Here is a 20,076-nt window from a genome sequence, read left to right as displayed (position 1 = left end):
ACATCCTGTCACCTGCATTGCGGGTCTGGAGGAAAATGATGCATTCCCTCATTCCGTCATACCCCTGGTGACGTAGCGATAGTTCCGAAGCCGGCATCGTTCAGAGGGGTGTTTCTGATGGCTCGGCTCTGCTGAAGTCACTCTGGGGCATCAGCTATGACACTAATGGTAAAAATGTGGCAACACCAACACTACATCTGTCGGCACAGTTGCGACCGTTCAGTAAGTGCTCCCGTGTGCCAGGAACTGTTTATACTTGTTCTCTTGTTAAATTCTCAGAGGAATTGTGTAAGGGTGTTGTTATCCCCGACCTTCAGAGGGGGGTCTTGAGTCACAGAAGTTGAGTCATTTGCCCAAGATCAAACAGCTAGCAAGCCACAGGGTTAGAGCTAGAACCAGGGTCTGGTTTGATTCTAGAAATGAGCTTCTTGACACCACAGGCCGTGGAAGCTCAGCATCATTAGTGTGTCCCTGGGCAGGGGTGGCAGCGGGGGCTGGTTGTGAAAGGACGAAGCGAGAGGAAGCTGGTGCACTTCAGTGCTCCAGCCGCTCTCACCACTTATGGCAGAGCCTCTACAGGAGGCTGCACCATCCTTTAAGAAGGAACCCAGAGCAAGTGACTTGGAGAATGAATGAATCCAATGATTCCAGTGTTTATGAATGCGATTCCATGAGGCAAGCTCCGTAAAGCGTCCAGCACAGTCCTCTTTACAGTTAACATTTCCTGAGTGTCAGGGCTGCCCATGCATGGATGTGCAGGTTGTGCACTGCATAAGCACACTGGGCCTAAGGGGGTGCAATTTCCAGTGCAGATACCGTATATTCATACTTATTCTAACAATTTTCCAGTAGGTGGCAGTAAAATGTCTTCTGATAAACTAGTAACAAGATGATTTTCTGACATGGAAGTAAAGAGTTTTAAGAAAGGGACATCTTTCTCTGATTGTCACAAAGGTGCCACGTGGGCTAGTTGTGCTATTGAGAGTTTACATGAACAGGACACTCTTCTCAATATTGTATTAACTTTTCAAGCTTCACGTCAATCTTTAGAGGTTGATAATTTTTAATAACCATTTTACAGTTGTAATAAAGAAGTGAAATAATTTAAAAGTCAGTAAATGGTAGAGTCAGGATTCATACCCAAAGCCCGTGTTCTAACCACTGTTAGGCGTGGTAGTGGTCTAATCCATGATACTGCCTGCCTCCTCTGCCCCGCCTGCTGCGCCATGTATTTCTTTGAGATTCTTGCCCAAGCCTTTTGGCCAGTCCGTAGTAGGCAGCATTGACACTTGCCACCCTCATTTCTGGTCTGTGCTATGAAGGAGCCTCCCCAGTGCACACTTTGGTGCCTGTGGATGGTGGGCATTTGTATCCCCTTCTTCTATTTGTAAATACCCCCTCTGGCTCACGGTGCAAGCGTTCTGTCCTCATGGGAGACAGGTGGGAGAGGTGGGAGTTCGGGGCGGGCAGGGGTCTGTGGGTGCGGGGGGGTGGAGACAGAACATCTGGGTGGGCGGTAAGTTGGGAGGGTCTGAACCAGGAGGCAGGAGAGCCAGGCTAGCAGGAGGGCACGCGGTCCTCTCTGGGATGGAGAGGGGTGAAGTGGACGTGTCACGCTGGTCTGGGCAGTGCCTGTCTGTGCACGTGTGTGTGTGTGTGTGTGTGTTTGTGTGTGTGTGTGTGTGTGTGTCAGGGACGGGGACACTGTGAACAGCTCAGGGAAGAGGGTGACCCAGGGCTCATTTGAAACAGAGTCACCTGAATCCTGAGCCAAGATGCTTGAATTACGATCCTGGAGAAGATGGTGCCTGGAGAACTGACTTAGCTCTCTCATTTCTGCCTGCCCACTCCTGTGTCCTCGTCTTTCTGTTTCTGTGTCTGCACCCATGTCCTTCTTTCTGTCCCATCTGTCCATTTTTCTCGTCTTTCTGCCTTGGCCTTGCTCCCGCCTTTGTCTCCTGTAGTCGGAGGACACAGACCTGCCCTACCCGCCACCCCAGAGGGAGGCCAACATCTACATGGTCCCCCAGAACATCAAGCCGGTTCTCCAGCGAACTGCCATTGAGGTGAGCCCGGCTCCACGGGGGCTGGGGGGCAGCCTGGCCCTTCCCCTTCCTGGCCCAGCCTTTCCTGGGGGCTGGGGCCTTTCTAGACGCTCTCCTCACTCCACGTCCCCAGATCCTGGCATGGGGCCTTCGGAACATGAAGAGTTACCAGATGGCCAGTGTGTCCTCCCCCAGCCTGGTGGTGGAGTGCGGGGGCCAGACGGTGCAGTCCTGTGTCATCAAGAACCTCCGGAAGAACCCCAACTTCGACACCTGCACCCTCTTCATGGAAGTGGTGAGTGTGGCCTTGCTGCTGTCCCCTTCCAGAGCCCTGGTGGGTGGAATTTCCTCGCGGCCCCGGGCAGGCTGGGGGGGGCAGCTCCCCGTGGGATTCTGGGTAGGGCACAACATGGCTCCCACCTCCCCTGAGAACGGGGAGGGAACCCTCAGTCTCTCCTCACTGGAGGAGCTGAAGCCTGGGAGCAGCTCAAGTGGGGCCAGCTTGCCCCCTCCTCCCCAGACCCCAAGTCTGCAGATGTCCCCAGGACCCATCCGGGCAGGCCTTGGGCCCCCCCGGTGCTCCCCTCAGGGGCCTGCCAGGGCTCAGACCTCCTGGGGTTCCTCCAGAACCTTCCGGGACCTGGTCCTCCCTCAGCCTGGGCCCCCACAGAGGGGCTCCCCCCTCAGGCCCCAGCCCTCTCCAGCTCCCTGGGCTGCCTGGGCCTAGTGGCCAGAGGAAGGCAAGCCTGAGGAAAGGAAAATGGTTTGCGAGATGAAAGTGTTGTAGAAATTCCAGGCCCAGTGGCTGTCAACAGGAGCCTCCTCTTGGCTGAGCCAAAGCCGCCACCGAAGGAGAGCATATAAATTATTTCAAGTTGTGTTCAAAGTGCTTTTGGGGTTGGGGGGGGAGAAGAATCTGGGTCTGTAAGCCAACTCTTGAGTATCCACTTGGGGGGGACTGTCTGCGAGAAACGGTGAGACCTGGGCCAACTTCTCCCTTCTTCCGCTCCCCAGCCAGGGAGAGTTCGGGGAAAGTAGCCTTGTTCTAACTTCGGGCTGAGCTGGCTGTGTTGGGAAGATAAAGCTGTGGGGGAAAGTCAGGCTCCACACACAGCATTCAAGAGGCCGACAGAAAGGTGTGCAGCTCCTGCGGCAGCGGCCAGCTCCCGGGCCCGGCCAGCCACTGCTGTGGATTTACGGTTGCTGGGGGCTATGTGTAGGTTTTGAGCCGTTTTCTGGCCCTGTGAAGAAGGGCCCCCCTCCCTCTGAGGCCTCCCAGAGAGGGAAGGGTTCAGGCCGCAGCCCAGAGCTTCTCTCCCCTTCCACCCAGATGCTGCCCAGGGAGGAGCTGTACTGCCCTCCGATCGTGGTCAAGGTCATTGATAACCGCCAGTTTGGCCGCCGGCCTGTGGTGGGCCAGTGTACCATCCGCTCCCTGGAGAGCTTCCTGTGTGACCCTTACTCAGAGGAGAGTCCGTCCCCACAGGGTGGCCAAGGTAGGGGAGGGGCTGTTGTTGGGGAGGGCCGAGCAGAGGGGCTGGGCGGGCGCACTTCCCAGCTGAGGCGGGTCCCCAAGCCCTCCTCTTACAGGTACCTGAGTGAGAAATGGCTTCTGCCCAGCTGAGCGGGAGGGAGGGTGGGGATCTTCTGGCCCTCAGGGCATCACCCGGCCCTGGGCATCCCCACCAGGGGAGGTGGTGTGGGGAGGGCTGAGGGAGAGGGAGCTGCAGGGATCAGTGCGAAGAGGGGAGGAGGAGAGAGACCTGGGGAGCCCAGAACATGGAGGAAGACGAAGACCCAGAGTGAGATGTGTGGGAGACCGAGGGCCGAGTCTTGTGGCTCAGGAGGGGCGAGCCCCCTGAAGGAGCCCCCCTGAGGCCTGGGCACTGCCCCCCTGCAGATGACGTGAGCTTACTCAGTCCTGGGGAAGACGTGCTCATTGACGTGGATGACAAGGAGCCCCTCATCCCCATTCAGGTAAGATGGGTCCCTGTGGTGAGGCGCCGGCTCCCGCCAAGAGCTGGCATGATGGCCCTCTATCCGCCGCCCTCCCCCGCCTTCCTCATCACGCAGCCTCTGTAAGATGTCTCCCTCTGCAGCCTGGTGGCTGGACACCTTCCAGATGGAAGGACCCAGATAGGAGCTTTTAATCTGGTTGGGAGTGGGGTGAGGCGTGGGAGGGAGGCTGTGTGTCACCTTCTGGGCAAGATCCAATCATTTCTCCCAAAGCATCTGAGAAAAATGGCCCCTCTACCCTGAGGGCCATGTTGAGAGCTGTCCCCTGAAGACCACCCAGGAAATCAGGGTGAGGGGAGCAAATGGGAGAGAGGGAGGATGGAGAGGGGGTGATGGGTGGTCTCTGGGGTGCCCCAGCCCCATCGCCTCATCCCAGCTATGACCTTCTTCGGCTGTAGATTCGTATATGGATTTGTGCTCAGTAGCACTTTGGAGGCAGCTTGAGGGAGGGGTCTGTGTTCAAGCCAGTAGTCCCTCTCGCTCCATTTCCTCCACCTGCAGGGAAGGAAGAGGGGAGGAGAGGGGTCTTACTGCGAGGGTGTCCAACCCTGCTGGCAGGTAGAAGGCCATCCTTTGCCATGTGCTCTGCAACAGGGCGAGCTGGTGGCCAGACGCCAAGGCCAAACAGCATGGCAGGAGGTCTGGGGCATCTCTTACTGAGGGGGAGCACTCTCCCCGTCTTGGACCCTGGGGTGACTGGGAGTCCTGTACGGTTGAGACCACCAGTCCTTCCTGCAGTGGAGGTGGAGAAAGGTCTCCTGTGAGCACCAGCTCTGAGCAGCTCTGTTTTACGTTGTCACTCTCTGTTCCAGGTTGTCACCCTCCTCTTGGCTTTGCTTGATTCTGGCCACACCCCTGGCACCTGGGACTCCCAGAGCTTCTGGGCAGAGCCTCCCAGCCTACGTAGACAGCATCTGTGTCCTCAGGCCCACAGCCTGTTCACTGGGGAAGGGCTGGTAGTTTGGAATTTTTCTTTAAACCATCAATCAAATAGCAGCCTTGAGAGCAAGAGAACAAACTTGGGTGCTGGTTAGGCTCGGGATCCTCAAAGCTGTCCCCGAGATGTGCTCACGGGGGCTTCCCTCTGACATTTAGGGCTGATTTCTGCTTTTGCCTCACATGCTCATATCTTTCACCTTTCTGTCACTTCCAAGGGACCAACTCTGGTGTTCCGTCCTAGATCATATTGCCGCCGAGACAGGCAGTCTTGCTTTATAGTTTCATTGGTGCTGAGAGTCCTCAGAAGTCCCCAGCTCTCCATTTCTCCCACCTCCATGGCTCTCCAGGGCCCTGCCCCATTGTCCTTTCTACTGGGGACACCTTCTGGCTGGTTCCAGGTCATTCTTTAAGACTCAACTTACAACACTGTGTCTGAAGCTTCTGTGGTTTTTCTGTATGATGTTTAAACTTTCACTTTCAACTGCACAGAATAAATGAAAATGAAAAAGCAGACAAACAAAAAGACTCAACCTAAGCGTGGTCACCTCTTTCCAGGGTTCTGTTTTGGCTCCTCCCCTTCTTCTGCAAGCCCTGTCTCTGTCTTGGTCACTGCACTTGCCTTCAGTCCTGCTGGCTCTGTAACTGTCAGCGTCTTTCCTAGACTAGACTCAGGGCAGGGAGTGGGGTCCCTTCCTCTTTGTGTCCTCAATGACCAGCACAGGGCCTGGCTTAGAGGAGGCATTTGAAGTCTGCCTGAGTGGATGGGTGGGTGGGTAGACAGATGGACAGATGGATGAATGGGTCTAAGGAGGAGCGTCTCTTGACTGGGGAAACCCATATGGAAATTTTGGATTCAGCTACACCCAAGTCCAATGCCTTCTGGCCTGGGAGGGTGTTTGGAGCTGAAGGAGGCAGATAATTCTCCCCGAACTCCAGGCGCCCAGTGCTCCGCTCCCGCCCCTTCGTGGGCCGTCTGAGTCTGTGCAGGGAAGCGCAGTTTGCCCAGCAGGATTTCTGTTCTGTGTGTGCCGCCCTCAAAATGTCTACAGACTCAGATGGGGAGGGACTGTTTTGGGTCCTGCTGGCTATGAGCACAGCCAGAGGCAGACGGTGAGGAGGCCCAGTCTGGACGTCCTCCCGGCGTTGACATGAGTGAACCAGGGCTGGGGTCCGAGCCAGAGCAGGGTCTGCGGTCTTTGTGGGAGCACACGACCACTCTGGCTAGAGCCGCTGGCCACGCAGAGGATGGGGAGCTGGGGTCGGGGCTCATGGGGACATGCCCACATGGGGAGGGCCTCCTCCCGGGAGCCCCAGGGCCCCCCGGGCCTCAGAGGTGGGCGGGGAGAGGAGGAAGTGAGGTCCGCCTGCTCTGTTGGAGGAGGCTTGGACCCTGCCCTCGCCGACCTCCCTGTCTGATGGAGGAGATGTAACCCTGTTCTCAAGGAGCCCTGCCTGAGGTCTCCAGGCAGACCAGTCCTGGTCTCCAGGAAGCCCTGCCTGATGGGGTCAGATGGGGGCTTTGGGGAGAAGCGATTTTGTATTGTGCCCTTCTCTGAGGTCACTGATCTGAGTGGGCTGGCCCAGGGAACCTTTCACTCGCCTCCTCTCTGCTGCACACCCCCTGTGCAGGGCTTAGGAGGACAAGGCATCCCAGGGCCGATCCAGGAGGCCATGGGTTCCCATTCCAGTGGTTTTCCAGATAGTTCTGGCTGGGCTCTTGTCCCCTCACCCAGTGCAGATAGGACTGAGGGCCCTGACCTGTGGGGACGGGAGGGACAAGAAGTGCGGCAGAATTTGGATTTTGCTGGCTTCTGTCTGTGCGACCCGTGTCTCTAGGCTGCCTGTTTCAATCCCACCGTGATGTGGACCCTGCTGGCTGCTGTGTTCACCAGCTCTGGCCGTGGACTCAGCGGCGGGCTCCTCGTCAGCTCCACGTGCTCTCTGACCAGATCCGGCTTCTGTCTTGGTGTCTTCTGCCTCCTTGCTCAGTTGCCCCTTCTCTGCTGATGAGCATTCTCTCCATCGTCCCCCCAGTGCCTGGGATGAGCTGTCACACATTACAAAATGTCACCCCAGACTTTCCTGTGGCTCAGTTCCCCGGGCTGACACCCATGGCCAAGCGTTTCTCTGGTGTCCAGAAACGTTTTGATGTCTGTCAAGAGTGGCCAGTTCTAGATGTGGTCCGAAGGGGACGTACGAGGCAGATCTGTCCGCGGTGGGCCCCCATCTCTGTGGGTGAGGAGGGTCCCGCGTGGTGGGGCCTCCTGGACTGTCCCCCATGGTGCGGGCAGGTGGCCGGGAGGGATAAGCTTGGGTGTGGTAACCCCACAGTGCGCTCTTGGTCTGCGTGGCTGTCCTCTGTGTGGGTTTTAAAGCCGTAGCCTGGAGGTGGGGGTAGTGTGAGTGTGTGTGTGTGTGGTGTGTGCATGTGTGTGTGCATGAGAGGTGGGGAGGCCGGGAGCAGAAGCGTGTGCGGACTCAGTGGTGCTGCCACAAGGATCCTGGCCGTGACTTCTAAGTTTCTGAGGGCAGGCCTGGGGGGGTCCTCGGAGGGAGGGCACAGAGCTGTTTCATTCCATCTTGTGCTCTGCTTTAAATAAAGGACATAACCATTTCCCCCTGATTATAAATACATGTTCATATTATACAGTTTGGAAAATTAAGAAAAATAATGAACATTTGTTCATTGCCTCCAACCAAGAACACCATCTGAATGCACTGCCACCAGTATGTCCTCCTCTGCCCTTCCCCCCCCACCCTGGGCTTCTCTCTCTGTCTCTGAGTCTGAATCGGACTCCACTTCTCTCTTTAAAACAAAATTGGAGTCTTTGTTTACTAATCTGCTTTTTCATTAAGCTAATGCTCAGTGTTCTGATGGTGAAGATGGGAAGAGACACAGTGTAGGGACATGCCCAGAGTGTGCCCCCCGCCATTTCCTAGAGGGTCTTGGGGCTCAAAGCAGAGGTGGTGCCCCTGCGCACTCCACACATCACCCACCTTCAGGCCCCGAGATGCCCCTGGAGCCACCAGTCAAGGGTGACTCTTGCCTCTCACTCTAAGAGACCTCCTTGGGCAGGGGTCTCCTCTTTAAGTCTGCAGAGAGGGAGAAACCCTGGGGGTGGGGAATATGTGTGTGTTGAGGAGGGATGGAGGGGAGGACACCTCTCAGGAAGTTTCCACTCTGGCTGGCAGAGAGGAGAAGTATGTCATAGACCCGAATGAGATGATCAGAGTGATGGCAAAGCGGTGAGATGCTTTATTATCAAGGACACCAGGAGCGTGGACTCTGGGCCTTGTGTGGTCAGTGTGGGCTCAGGGACCAGGAAAGCTTCTCCGAGGGGGCTGGGGGAGCGGGGTGAGAACAGCAGAGGGGAGAGGAGGGACTTCCTGGTAGGCAGAGGAGCTAGCTGGGGCACCGGCTTGGAGGTGGGAGAGGTGTGTGTGTGTGTGTGTGTGTGTGTGTGTGTGGAGGGCCTGGGAGGCTATGGGGTAAATGCAGGCTGGTGTGGAGGAGGCATCAGCAGGCTTGCTCCCCACACCTGTGGGGTGGGGTGGGATGCTGGGGCCGGCTGCTCCCCGGGGCCAATCTTGGGCTAATTTTGAGCTGCCCGCTCCGGTTTTAGTCTCTGGGACGCCGTGAAGGTGGGAACGTGCTCCCAGAACTGGAGCGGCAAATTATGCCCTAATCCCAAAGGGGAACATGTAATTTCGGAAGCCGGACCAGACCTTTGGAGCACTATGTTTAGCTTTATTTTTTCTCCCTCTTGCTCTGGTGAACTGCCGGTTTCCCTCTCACCTTTCTAAAAACAAACTGTATTAAAAATAACAATAAGGCTTCTGTGAGGTTCAGGATGAGAGCAGGAGGGGCAGAGCCGCTGCCTGGCTGGGCCGGTCTCGGGGCAGCTGGGGGTTTCACGCGGAGTTCATCTCGTCTGTTCCAGGGGTCGCACCACACCCTCCAACACGTGACCAGCCCCCCAGAACCACCCAGCAGCCTGGCTGCGTGCCCACCAGCCATTCTGCCCCCCTGCCTGTGCTTCTGGCTCCGAACAGCCGTGAGGGCTAGTTTAGGGGAGGCTAGGGTCCCTCTCAGTGATGCTCCTCTCTCAGAGCAGGGGTGATCTGTGAGTTCTCAGACTTCACCTACCTCCCCTCCGGGTCCCAGCAGGCTTCATCCTCCACGTGTTTCCCTGGGTTCTGCCTGACCCCCAGGTGAGTGTGTCTCCCAGCATCTTCCTCTGAGGAAGGGAGGACACTTGGCACTTGGCCTCCTGGGGAGTCTCCCAGAGTCCCCCTGCTCCAGCTCAAAGGAGGGGAGGGTCTCAACTGGGAGCTCTGGGTCCCAGCTGGTCTCCTCAGCCCTGCAGCCACACCCCCTGCACCTGCCTTCCTGGACCGTCTGCTCTCTCTTGAACAGGCAGTGCTTGTTGTTTCCTCTAGCCTCCACACTCGCTGTCTCCTCTGCCCAGAAGGCATCTGCTGGCCCCATCCACCCAGACCATACTCGTCCACCCAGAGTCCCACCACCTTCTCTGGGACTGTTGTAGTGGCCTCTGAAAAAGTCACCCTTCCTCCAGTCCTGACCCTCCTCCCAAGCCCTCCTGGGTCCTGCAGCCCAGGGATTCATCCTATGAAGTGTAGCAGAAGATTGCAGGCAAGGTTCTGATGCCAAAAAAGAATGCAGCAAGTTTTCTGTAGTATAGGGGTGGCGTGTCTGTGAGACTCTTAAAGCCCCCCTGGTTTGGGGAAAGCCATAGGATGCCCTGGTTTTTGTCCTCGAGGACAGAAGACTCAGAAACCTGCACTGGCTTAGGAATGGTGCCCAAGCAAGTGCTGGTGTGGCTCAGTTGTTAGAAGAAACCACCCGGGGTCGGGGAGCTTGGAGTGTGTCTGAGGTGGGGAAATCTGAAAGGCAAGGAGGACATATGAGAGTGGCGTGGAGTCAGCGGTGCCAAGGGCAGTGAGAAAGCGGGCAAGAGACGGGCCCTGGCTGAGCCCCGTCCGTGTGCCTGGTCCTAGGCGTGCACGGCCCTCTTCTCATCCATACTCACTGTGGCGCTGGGACAACCCAGGGCTCTGCGCCCATTCTCCAGATGGGGATGCTGAGTCAGAGAGGTCAGGGGGCTTGCCTGAGATCATGTAGCTGCTAAAGCACTGGGGCCAGGATTTGGAGCCACGCTTGTGCAACTCCAAAGCTCACGTCCTTCCCGCAACTTTTGCAGCCTCCCTGGAGAGAGAGCAGAGAGGGGCCTGGCTGGAGAGCTCTGCTTCCTCGGGGCCGTCCAGTCTGCCCAGAAGTGGTTTTCTCTGAATCCATTGCTAACCAGCGTGTTTAATTTGTAGCTTGCAGATGGTCTGTCGGGCTCGGCCCTCACTAACATGGCGTCTTCTCCATCCAGTCCTCATGTATGTATGGTTTACCTATTTGTGGGCACCTTGATTTCCCTGGGGGGCTGAGGGGAGGGAACAGAGGAGGTGGGAGTGGGAAGGGAAGAACGGCATTTTCTGAGCCCTGACAGAAAACAGCTACCTGCCATTTGCAGTGATGGAGGGGTGGGGAGAAAGCTAAGTGAAGATTCTCAGAAACGGGCATCCCTGAATTATCTCTTGGTGCATCGTGCGATTCACCTTCATCCTGTTTACCTTCACGAGGGCTGGCGGTTTGGTTGGGGTTACACGGGCCAGTGGAAACAGGGAAGTTCAGATCCTGACTGCCAGGACACGGGAAACAAGAAGCCTCTGTGGGCAAAGGCAGACTGACTTTCTCTGCCCCTCCCAGAGGCAGGAAGGGTGTGTGACTGAGGCCCGAGGACTCCTAGCTGTCCCCAGCCGGTTCTGAGAGGCCTGCCAGGGCCCGCCGTCCACTCCTGCGGCTCCCAGAAGGGCTACTTCTGTCCTCCTGGGCTGATTTCCTTGGTGTTATCTTTATGGGTCCTGGGTCCTTCCAGGAAGATGAGTTTGGTGTCAAGCCTTCACCGTGCACCCATGAAGTCCCACGCTGAGGGGCCAAAGGGAGCCTCAGACCTGTAGCGGGACCTAAGAGATAGGACCTGCCAAAAGTTAAATTCCATTCACTTGCCAAGAGGAGGCATTGCTGCATTGGGCATCTTATGGCTTCCAAGAGGAGGCAATCTGTATTTTAAATGTTTTCTGATTTATCCGTTGTAGAAAATACAGAAAACACAAACAAATGTAAGGCAGAAAGTTAAAACCACCTGTGTTACTTACTACCAGCTGGAGATAAGCACTGTTAAGATTTTGATGTGCCTACGTTTTTAGATCTCTTGTGCACATATCTCTTGTGCACATTTTTTTTTTACAAAATTGGAATCATATTATACTTAAAAAAATCTGCATTTTCTTTTACTTAAAAATATATTGTGAATGTTTTTCCATATCTTTATATTCTTTAAAAAAATGGCCGCATGTCATTCCACCGTATGGACATCCAGAAGTTTTAACTATTCTCCTATTGCTGGGCATTTAATTTCTTAATTTCCATTATTGTCTTATTTTGTGTCCCTTAGAGGAATCATTTTTAGTTTATAGAGTCTAGCCCCTTTCTTGTTAAGTTTATTCCTGGGCATTTTATAGGCTTTGTTACTATCTAAATGGAATATCTTCTTTTCTTACGACTTTGTCTAACTGATTATTGCTAGAATATAGAAAAACCATATTTTTGTGTATTTACTTTGAAACAGACTCTTCATTAAGGGCCTTTATTAGTTCTGACAGTTGTTCATTGATTCAGTTGAGTTTTCCAGGTAGAAAAGATTGTTTTCTTCAAACAATAATAAATATGTCACTTTCTTTCTAATAGTTACACCTCAGTCCTTTTTCCAGAATAGCATTTGATAATGAAAATGCTAGTGAGCAAACTTATTTAGTTATTGATTCTGAGAAGGTCTTGGTGGGTGGGGGTTATAGCTCGGTGGTAGAGCATGTGTTTGGCAGGCATGAGGCTCTGGGTTCAATCTCCAGTACCTCCATTAACAATTAAAAAAAAAAGTCTGTCATTTTTCCACTAATTTTGATGATTGATAGTTTCAGATAGATAGTCTTGACTTTGTCAAGTTGTGTTCTGTATTATTAGTTTATTAATAGCTTACAAATTAGGTATGGGAATTTAATATTATCCAGTGCTATTTGGCATTTATCAGAATGATCATTTTGTTTTCCATTGCCCTGATAACATATGTGTAAGTGTCCTGCATTCCTGGGGTAAACCCAAATCAGTCAGTTGGTCGTGGGATGATAGTTTACTACAACTTATATCCTCTTATGCTATCAATCAAGATAGGTAGTTGGTTGGCTAATTGAAGAAGTTGGGTAGGTGGGGAGGTATAGCTCAATTGGTAGAGTGCTTGCTTAGCATGCAGAAGGTCCTGGGTTCAACCCCCAGGATCTCCATTACAAAAATAAATAAACCTAATCACCTCCTCCATAAAGACAAACAAAAAATTCCAGGAAAATTGGTTAAATAGAGACTCATGAAAAGTCTAATATACATACCATAAACATTTTCTTTTTAACCATATCTGTGTATCTTCATTGGACAATCATTTGACACGTGCCAAGGCCTCTTTGAATTTGGATCTGCTGTTTGAGTGGCAAATTGTCCTTCTGTTATAAACCACATCCCAAATGTGTTATCTACAATTTCTCCTTTAAGTTGATTAAAGTTTGATGAGGTCTTAATGGTAGCTGCAGAATAATCTGAATGTGGAGTTCTTATAATGTTTACGATTCCCATGCACCATTTTTTGGGTTACTTCACTCATATTGACTTTCATCATTAAAAAAACAATAGCATTAAATTCATTTTCATAGATAAAATGCCCCTTCATAAATATTTTTATAATATTTACTTATTGATCTAATTACCATATTAGTACAAGTAGCATAAACAGATTTGGGAACAAATCATTAATTCTTGGTAAACATACAGCTCATCTGCTGGGAGCTGCAGTGGACAGATTAGATTTGCTGTGGGTATTCATCTGGCTCTGGATTGTTAGCAGAGAGAAGGGATAATGTTAGTTAATCCTGATTAAGGGGAAGTTTGTAAGGAGAACTTCTAGTATATATTATGAGTTAGATTTGTCATTACTTATTTAGGATTTTTGCAGCTCTGTTAAAAAGTATTACCTTTAGGTTATCTTGGTTAGATTTTGATATCATGGTTATAATAGTTTCATAAAACAGTTTTTGAGGTTTACTCTCATTTTCTGTGATGTTAAACAGTTTCTAATGGCATGAGAATGATTGTTTCTTAAAGGTTTGAAAATGCATGAGAGCCATTCTTTATAAATTTGAATTATGCAAGTTGGAAATTACATGATATAAACTTTTTAATAGTCTTACTTTAGGTATAAAATGTGTAATAATGTGAATCAAGCTAAACTTAAAGAAAGGATTAACAATCATGTGATTTAAAAGGTGGTGGCCAAATGAATTGTATTTATGGTTTAGCTGGTAAACAGGATACCCGTCATCTTTTCTTGAAGATAGTATTATATTATGTGATTTTGAATTATAGAAGGTCTTCAGGAATTTATATCTTACACAATTGTAGAAGATGTATCTGCTCTGCTCTTATTTGTAAGACTGGGTCCAGCACCTTTTAAAAAAAAAATCTATTGTGATGGTTGTGACAACCACCAACTTTATTATTTTTTTAACTCCTTTATTATGGTCTGATTCCTGTACAGTAAACTACACATATTTCAGGTATACAATTTGATAAATTTTGATAGACGTATACCCCAATGAAACCGCCACCACAATCAAGATAGCTAACATTTTCGTCACTCTCCAAGAGGTGCAAGTTTCGAATTCCCAAATTGTCCCTTCCCACCCTCTTTACTCCCTGGTAACCATAAGTTTGTTCTCTATGTCTGTGAGTTGGTTTCTGTTTTATAGATAAGTTCATTTGTGTCCTTTTTTTTAGATTGTACATATGAGTGGTATCATATGGTATTTTTCTTTCTCTTTCTGACTTACTTCACTTAAAATGACAATCTCCAGGTCAATCCATGTTGCTGCAAATGGCATTATTTTATTCTTTTTTTATGGCTGAGTAGTATTCCATTGTGTATATATGTGTGTGTGTGTGTGTATTTACCACATTTTCTTTATCCAGTCATCTGTTGATGGATATTTGGGTTGTTTCCATGTCTTGGCTGTTGTAAATAGTGCTGCTGTGAACGTTGGGGTACATGTGTCCTTTTGAATTATATTTTCCTCCAGATATATGCCCATCAGCACCTTTTTGGGGAGGGGATTCTCTGATCACTTTCTACTTCTTTAGTCAATTTGGTGCCTTAGATGTCTTCAGAGATTGCTTATTACAGTTGTATGGATTGATACAAATTACTACAATGAAAGAAAACACTTCTGTATCTGTTCTATTTTTATCCTCATTCCTAATTTTGTAATTTATGTTATTTCTCTGTTGTTTTTTTACTTTATTAGACTTAGTATATCACCTATTTTATGGTTGTTTTTCATCCAAAGAACCAGCTCTTCCAGTTTTTGATTCTTCTGTATATTCTGTATACTTTTAATCTCTTTGTCTTTTTTATTATTTCTTTTTCTTGTCTTACTGCACTGGCGAGGGCCTCCAGTTTAATAGTCTATGTAACTGATAACAGGGCGTATTCTTATCTGCTCTAATTTAAAATGGAATATTTTCAACTTTCTTTCATATGTCATGTTTCTTTGTGTTGCACTTGGGCTAATTTCTGAAGATACATCTTCTAGTTCATTAAGTCTTAATTTGTTTCTAATGGCTATTTAACTCTGTCTATTGAGTTTCTAGTCCTATTACATTTTTATCTAGAAAAGTTTGTTTTTTTCCACATCTGCTAATTTTTTGAAAGTCTGTTGCTCCTTTGTTTTTAATGCCTTTTAATTTTTCAAAACAGTTTCTTTTTTCTTAAAGTCCAGTTTTTGATAACTCTGCTTTCTATTGCCCGAACGGCTCTGACCTGCAGTTGGTGTCTCTGACAGACTCTTGCTCATGGTGCCTTGTTACTTCTGTGTTTCACCATTTTCAGTTGTGAACTCATGTTTCTTGGAACTTAGTCTGAGAGTCCTTTGAGGCCTGGATGAAAGTCACATTCTTTCAGAGAGGACATGTGTTTACTTTTACCAGCTGCCTGGAAACACTACACACCCAGATTCACTTAAAACTAAATGTTTGGCATGGGCTTTTTGGGCTCCACATTTAGTTTGCATTTTGGCTCCTTATTTTGCTGGATTTTTGTGTTTTCATTTGCCCCCAAGGACCTTCTTTACATTCCCATCAGCTCAGTCATGCATTTAAAAATGATTTAAAGGTATCTTATTTGTTAATTTAGGTGTTCTTTCTTGGAGGGTTTCTCTGGTCCTTCAGTGTGTCATTTTGCTAGAAATCAATGTCTCTGTTATCATTTTCAACTTGACAGTCATGTTGTCTTCATGTAGCTTCTATTCCTGCAGGACCACATGCTTGAACTTCTTGTTTGTCGGATGCTCTTGAGACATCCTATAAATTGGTCATTTGTCTTCTGTTCTTCACTCAACTCTTTAACAGAACACTTGTCTTAGTCCTCGTATTGTTTCCTTTCTTTTGAACCTTAATTTTTTCTTTCTGTCCTCACAGAGGGAAGTCTTTGCTTATCAAGCACTGGGAGCTCAGATGGCTCTACCATTAGTGCATGGGCTTCCTTCTAATCTCAAATTCAGATGATACGTAGAAGGAAACAGTTTAAGGTTGCTATACTTTTACCTTGCCAGTTAGGAATCCAGCGGAACGGGAGAAGTAAGGAGGAAAACGGGATCAGAGGCTTTTCTACTGGGCTGAAGAGTTGGTTTTCTGCATTTGTTGTGGCAGCCAGGTGGTAGCTGGCCAGGTCAGAGCCACAGTTCTTGCCTATGGATGGACTCCTACATAGGAGATTCTTAAATAAAGGAGAGCAAACTCTTCCCCAGCAGGGAAACACCAGGCAGAGGTGTTACCTTAGGGAAGTATCTAGAGTCTTGGCTCGGTGGATCCTCAGCCTTGTGAGTTCAGACACCTGATGGGTCAACTTTCTTAGGGCTAGATGCATATTATTCAAGTTTCTAAACCAAGGTTGCCAGTTAGTGAGTTTATAGCAAGAAATACTTCTGCCTGGGGGATGTGACCTTGGATAGTGTTCCAGCCCATGGCCTCTCTATAGGCTTAGAAACTGGGAAACCAAATTGTGCTTGGAGATGAGTGAAGAGTCAGAATGAGGAGAGACAGTTCTGTGATTTGAATTTGAGTGGCAGCTGTCCAAGATGGATTGATACATCCATCTCCAAAGGTAGGGACACATTTAGTCCCCAAGTCTGGGACCCTCTCCCGATGATGCTGATATAAATGACTGTGAACAGTCAACTTTAACTTCTCTTCTCCTATATTTCCAGGACTGATCAGTTCTTTTTCTTCACTGACATAGTCTTTTTCTAGATGTATTAGTACAGTCTACCCACTTATGGTTACGGCTCAGTGTAGAAGCCACCCTTCCCCTTTGAGGTGATTTTGCCTCTCCTTTCTCTGAACCCCTCTGCACTGATGTCATGGTCTAATCCTCCGAGAGCAGCCCTATTTCCCTTAATTCCAACTTTTGCAGAGCTGGGGCTGGGGAACGCTTCATTGCAGCTCATGGGTACTGACAACAATTTATCCAAAGACTTTGAAGCAAAGGTTTTCTTAGCAAAGGAATCAATTACAGGGTGTGGCTCCCAAGCGAGGAAGCATTTCCAGAAGGCATCCAAGGCAGTTTGTCTCGGTGCGTGCAACGTGCTTGCACCTCTGAACTCGAGAGTTTGAGGGGGGAGTATTTTAGCTTTAATAACATTAGTGGTTTTTACCTGGACTTTTGTATATATCAGATGCACTAATTAGGGAGGTACTTACCTTCTCTTTAAAGTAGGTTTCCTAAGGACACGTATTTGGCACTATCGCTGTAGCAAGAATTACTGTATGTGCTTGACACTGTACTTCTTTAAAAATATCTTCTGTTCAGATGTGTTGCCAGCGCAGCCTGGCCTCCCCCCCACTCCCATTAGTTCTGATTAGGGAGGTTTGATGCCTGTCACTGTGTGTAATCTGGACCTTCCTTTGTGAGTCATTCTCTCAGAGCAAATACAAATCGCCCATCAAATGACAAGTGAAGGCACAGGGGAGGCAAGGGGCGGGAAATCAGAGCTGAAATCTGTTAGCTATTTGGAGTAATTGGTTATTTGCTGTGTTTGCTGGTTGGGAAGCTGAGCACATACTTTACGGTCTCTCCTGTTACGGGGGCTGGAGTCACCCACCGATATTGGATCCTCGTTGCCGGAGCCCTTGGCTCCGGGCGCCTTTTCCCTGCTTGGCATTCCTGTGGTCACCTCGGGGGGTGCGCGCACTGCAGGGGGGACAGCCTAGGGTGAGACTTGTCTGGCGAACTCCAGGGCCTCATCAGGGAGGGAGAGGCCCCAGCCCCCTCCCGCCAGCCCTCCCTGCCTCCACCCTGTCTCTCCTCTTCCCAAGAGGTCTTTCCCCTGGTCCGTGAGGGACTTGTTTTCCTATCCAGAGAGAAAAGCTGCATCTCTCCCCAGAGGGAAATTCTCAGCTTTCCTTGGAAATCTCCAGGACAGGAAGTTCTCTCTGAGGTCAAATTTAATGCCTTCCTACCCCCGTTGGTCCTGTCACCGTCCGTGTCCCCTCCTGCTCCCCAGCCTGGGTCAAAACAGTGCTTGGAACTTGGTCCAGTGTCCACTGCTGAGTACAAGTCCCCCTGAGGATGCGCAGTGGAGCTCATTAACCTACACAGTGACTTTAGCACCTCTCTGACAGTCGCTGAGGCATGGGAAGCCAGCCTGAATTAGCAGCAAGTTCAAAATACAGGATATTTGAAAAGTAATATGATTTGTGTATGCAAATGCACACAAGAACTAGAAAGTAGGTTGACTTTGGCACATAGTAGGCTCCCCCAAAATACTTTTAAAATTAAATTTAAGATACCTAAGATTAGTGTCTGTAGTTTGATGAATGCTTCGGCAGTCCTGGGAAGGCCTTCAAAAATAGTTTTTCTCTTAAGTAAATTGTTGGCACTCTTGTTAAGCAAAAACTGTCTACATAAGCAGAATGAAGGTAAGGCAAGCTTTTGCCCAGGCCCTACTGGAATCATCACAAATTCTGAATTAGTGATGTCTCATTGCTTTCTTCATAGGTTTGAAGACTCTGATGGAATCTTCTTTCATTCACCCTACTAGATAGATTCCATTCGTCTGGGCTTTCTGCGTGGGTTATGTGGTCATGCTGTCCTCGGAGGACCAAGTCATGGGTCCACAGATATACCTTAGACTCCCGAGTTTGCAAAGAGATTCCCCACAGGTCCTCCGCCTCACTTGGGTCCTTCACCTGGAACAGGCTAATAGACAGGTTGTCAGGTCCTGACCCTTCTCCGCTCACCATCTGCTTGACTTTGCCAGATTTCAGGCACACTTATTCTCTGGAACCTTGTGGAAGCAATTCAGCCTTTTGGTTAAAGGTCTTCCTTTCCCTCCTGCCTCTGCTGGTCCAGCTTGAAGTCAGAGGAAGCAGAGTAATGATTCCCTTCGACAGACATGGAGGCAGAACTGCAGGGAGTGTCAACAAGAGGTTGAGAGCCCAGCGTTCCACTGGTGGAAATAATTAAGTGATTTTTGTTATGAGTGTGTAGAGTTCTGCTGAATCAACGTGGTAGCTGGCCGTGGGCATGTGTCTGTGTGGTTTTGGGGGGCGTGAGAGATTTAGTATGCATAGGCTGAGGTAAGTTCAAAATCAGGGTGTTGAGTGTCTGGGGGTTTGTCTGGTTTACGTGTAAGTGTGAGTACTTGTATGTTATGTCTTTGTACTTGTGTTAATGTGTGCATGAGCAAATAGACTCAGTTTTAAAATCTCAGGACACCAATGAAAGAATTAGAGAATCATCATATCATGATTCCAGCTATGCAGATGCTAAGCTGGGGGGCAGCGGCACTGGGGGGGTCACACTGATGATGCTGACAATATTAGCAAGGGCATTTCTCATGGTAATCTTTATAGGTCGCAGAATATCTTCGCAGACATCACCTTGAAGTCTACAATGATCCCAGTGTTGGGTTCTTCTATTGCTATCTTGATAATAATGATTTGAGCTAAGACAGAAATTACTTTTGACACGGTCTAGGATGTCTACCTCTGGGTTGACATTGGCAATGAAGTTCCGCTGGACTTCTTTTTCAGAGGTGGATGTAGAGTCCCGTCAGGTGACCCCAGGGTTTAACATTGTAACCGTGGTGATAAATGAATTTGACCATGAACTTCTCTCTTTGATTCAAGTGATCATTCTGGGGAGAGAGCGCAAATGATACCCCCTGCCCCACCCCCAGCCCCCTAACTTTCTTCACTTCGCAGAAAGTCAGGCTTAGAATTATTACTGTCAGTTTTGCTGTCCATATTCATGAAATGTGTTAGGCCCACTGAACGAAAATGGGAGATTAAATGTTCTGAATGTGTCGTGCTGATTTGGGTCTTTGGCGGGATTAGTGTGCCCATTAGACTGGATCAAGCCTGGAGAAGCGTGTCTTTGTTACATGACTCTGGTTGCTCAGGAACTGAATGTTGGCTCTTAGCTGAAATCGGAGAGGCCGGCAGTCCGTGCCTTGATCAGACTTACTGCCTGGCTGGCTGAACCATGAGGGACCTTGAACCTTGGGCCTGGGGATATAAAGTTCTAATGGTCAGACTAAAGCCTGAGATGAGACTTCAGCAATCAAGGTTTTTGCATTTGTTTCTCCTCCTTGCCGTGTTCCAAGACTCGATGCTTAGCTATTGCAAAATGAGGTCAAAGCACACTTGGAATTAGAGACCATTTCCCTTTTGGAGCTTTGGATTATGGGAGTCCACTAACATCAGAGGGCTGATTGGCTTTGGCACATCTGGGTTAAGACATGGGAGGACTGTCCTGTTTCTGTGGGGCTCATTCCTACGGGTGTGCTAACTTATTCTTGGACTTCGTGTGGAAGGGAAGGCAGAAGTGGACATGAAATAACTCCGTCG

At 49.4% G+C, this 20,076-nt stretch overlaps 1 protein-coding gene across 22 annotated transcripts in view; it reads left to right on the top strand.

Moving 5' to 3' along the window:
• DYSF (dysferlin) overlaps nt 1-20,076 on the top strand; it is a 201,700-nt gene that overhangs the window by 140,967 nt on the left and 40,657 nt on the right. For 13 of the 22 annotated variants that reach the window (XM_064494404.1, XM_010994646.3, XM_010994643.3 and 10 more), the window contains 5 exons: nt 1,965-2,066; nt 2,179-2,340; nt 3,376-3,541; nt 3,946-4,022; nt 10,344-10,406. In XM_064494404.1, the coding sequence (XP_064350474.1) occupies nt 1,965-2,066; nt 2,179-2,340; nt 3,376-3,541; nt 3,946-4,022; nt 10,344-10,406 (570 nt within the window). The remainder of the gene's footprint in view (nt 1-1,964; nt 2,067-2,178; nt 2,341-3,375; nt 3,542-3,945; nt 4,023-10,343; nt 10,407-20,076) is intronic. The other 9 variants (XM_010994650.3, XM_010994648.3, XM_031467257.2 and 6 more) reach the window with 1 other exon arrangement.

The sequence above is a fragment of the Camelus dromedarius genome, chromosome 15 (genome assembly GCF_036321535.1).
Source record: "Camelus dromedarius isolate mCamDro1 chromosome 15, mCamDro1.pat, whole genome shotgun sequence".
Taxonomy (NCBI): Eukaryota; Metazoa; Chordata; class Mammalia; order Artiodactyla; family Camelidae; genus Camelus; species Camelus dromedarius.
This window is presented reverse-complemented; position numbering and strand designations above follow the sequence as displayed.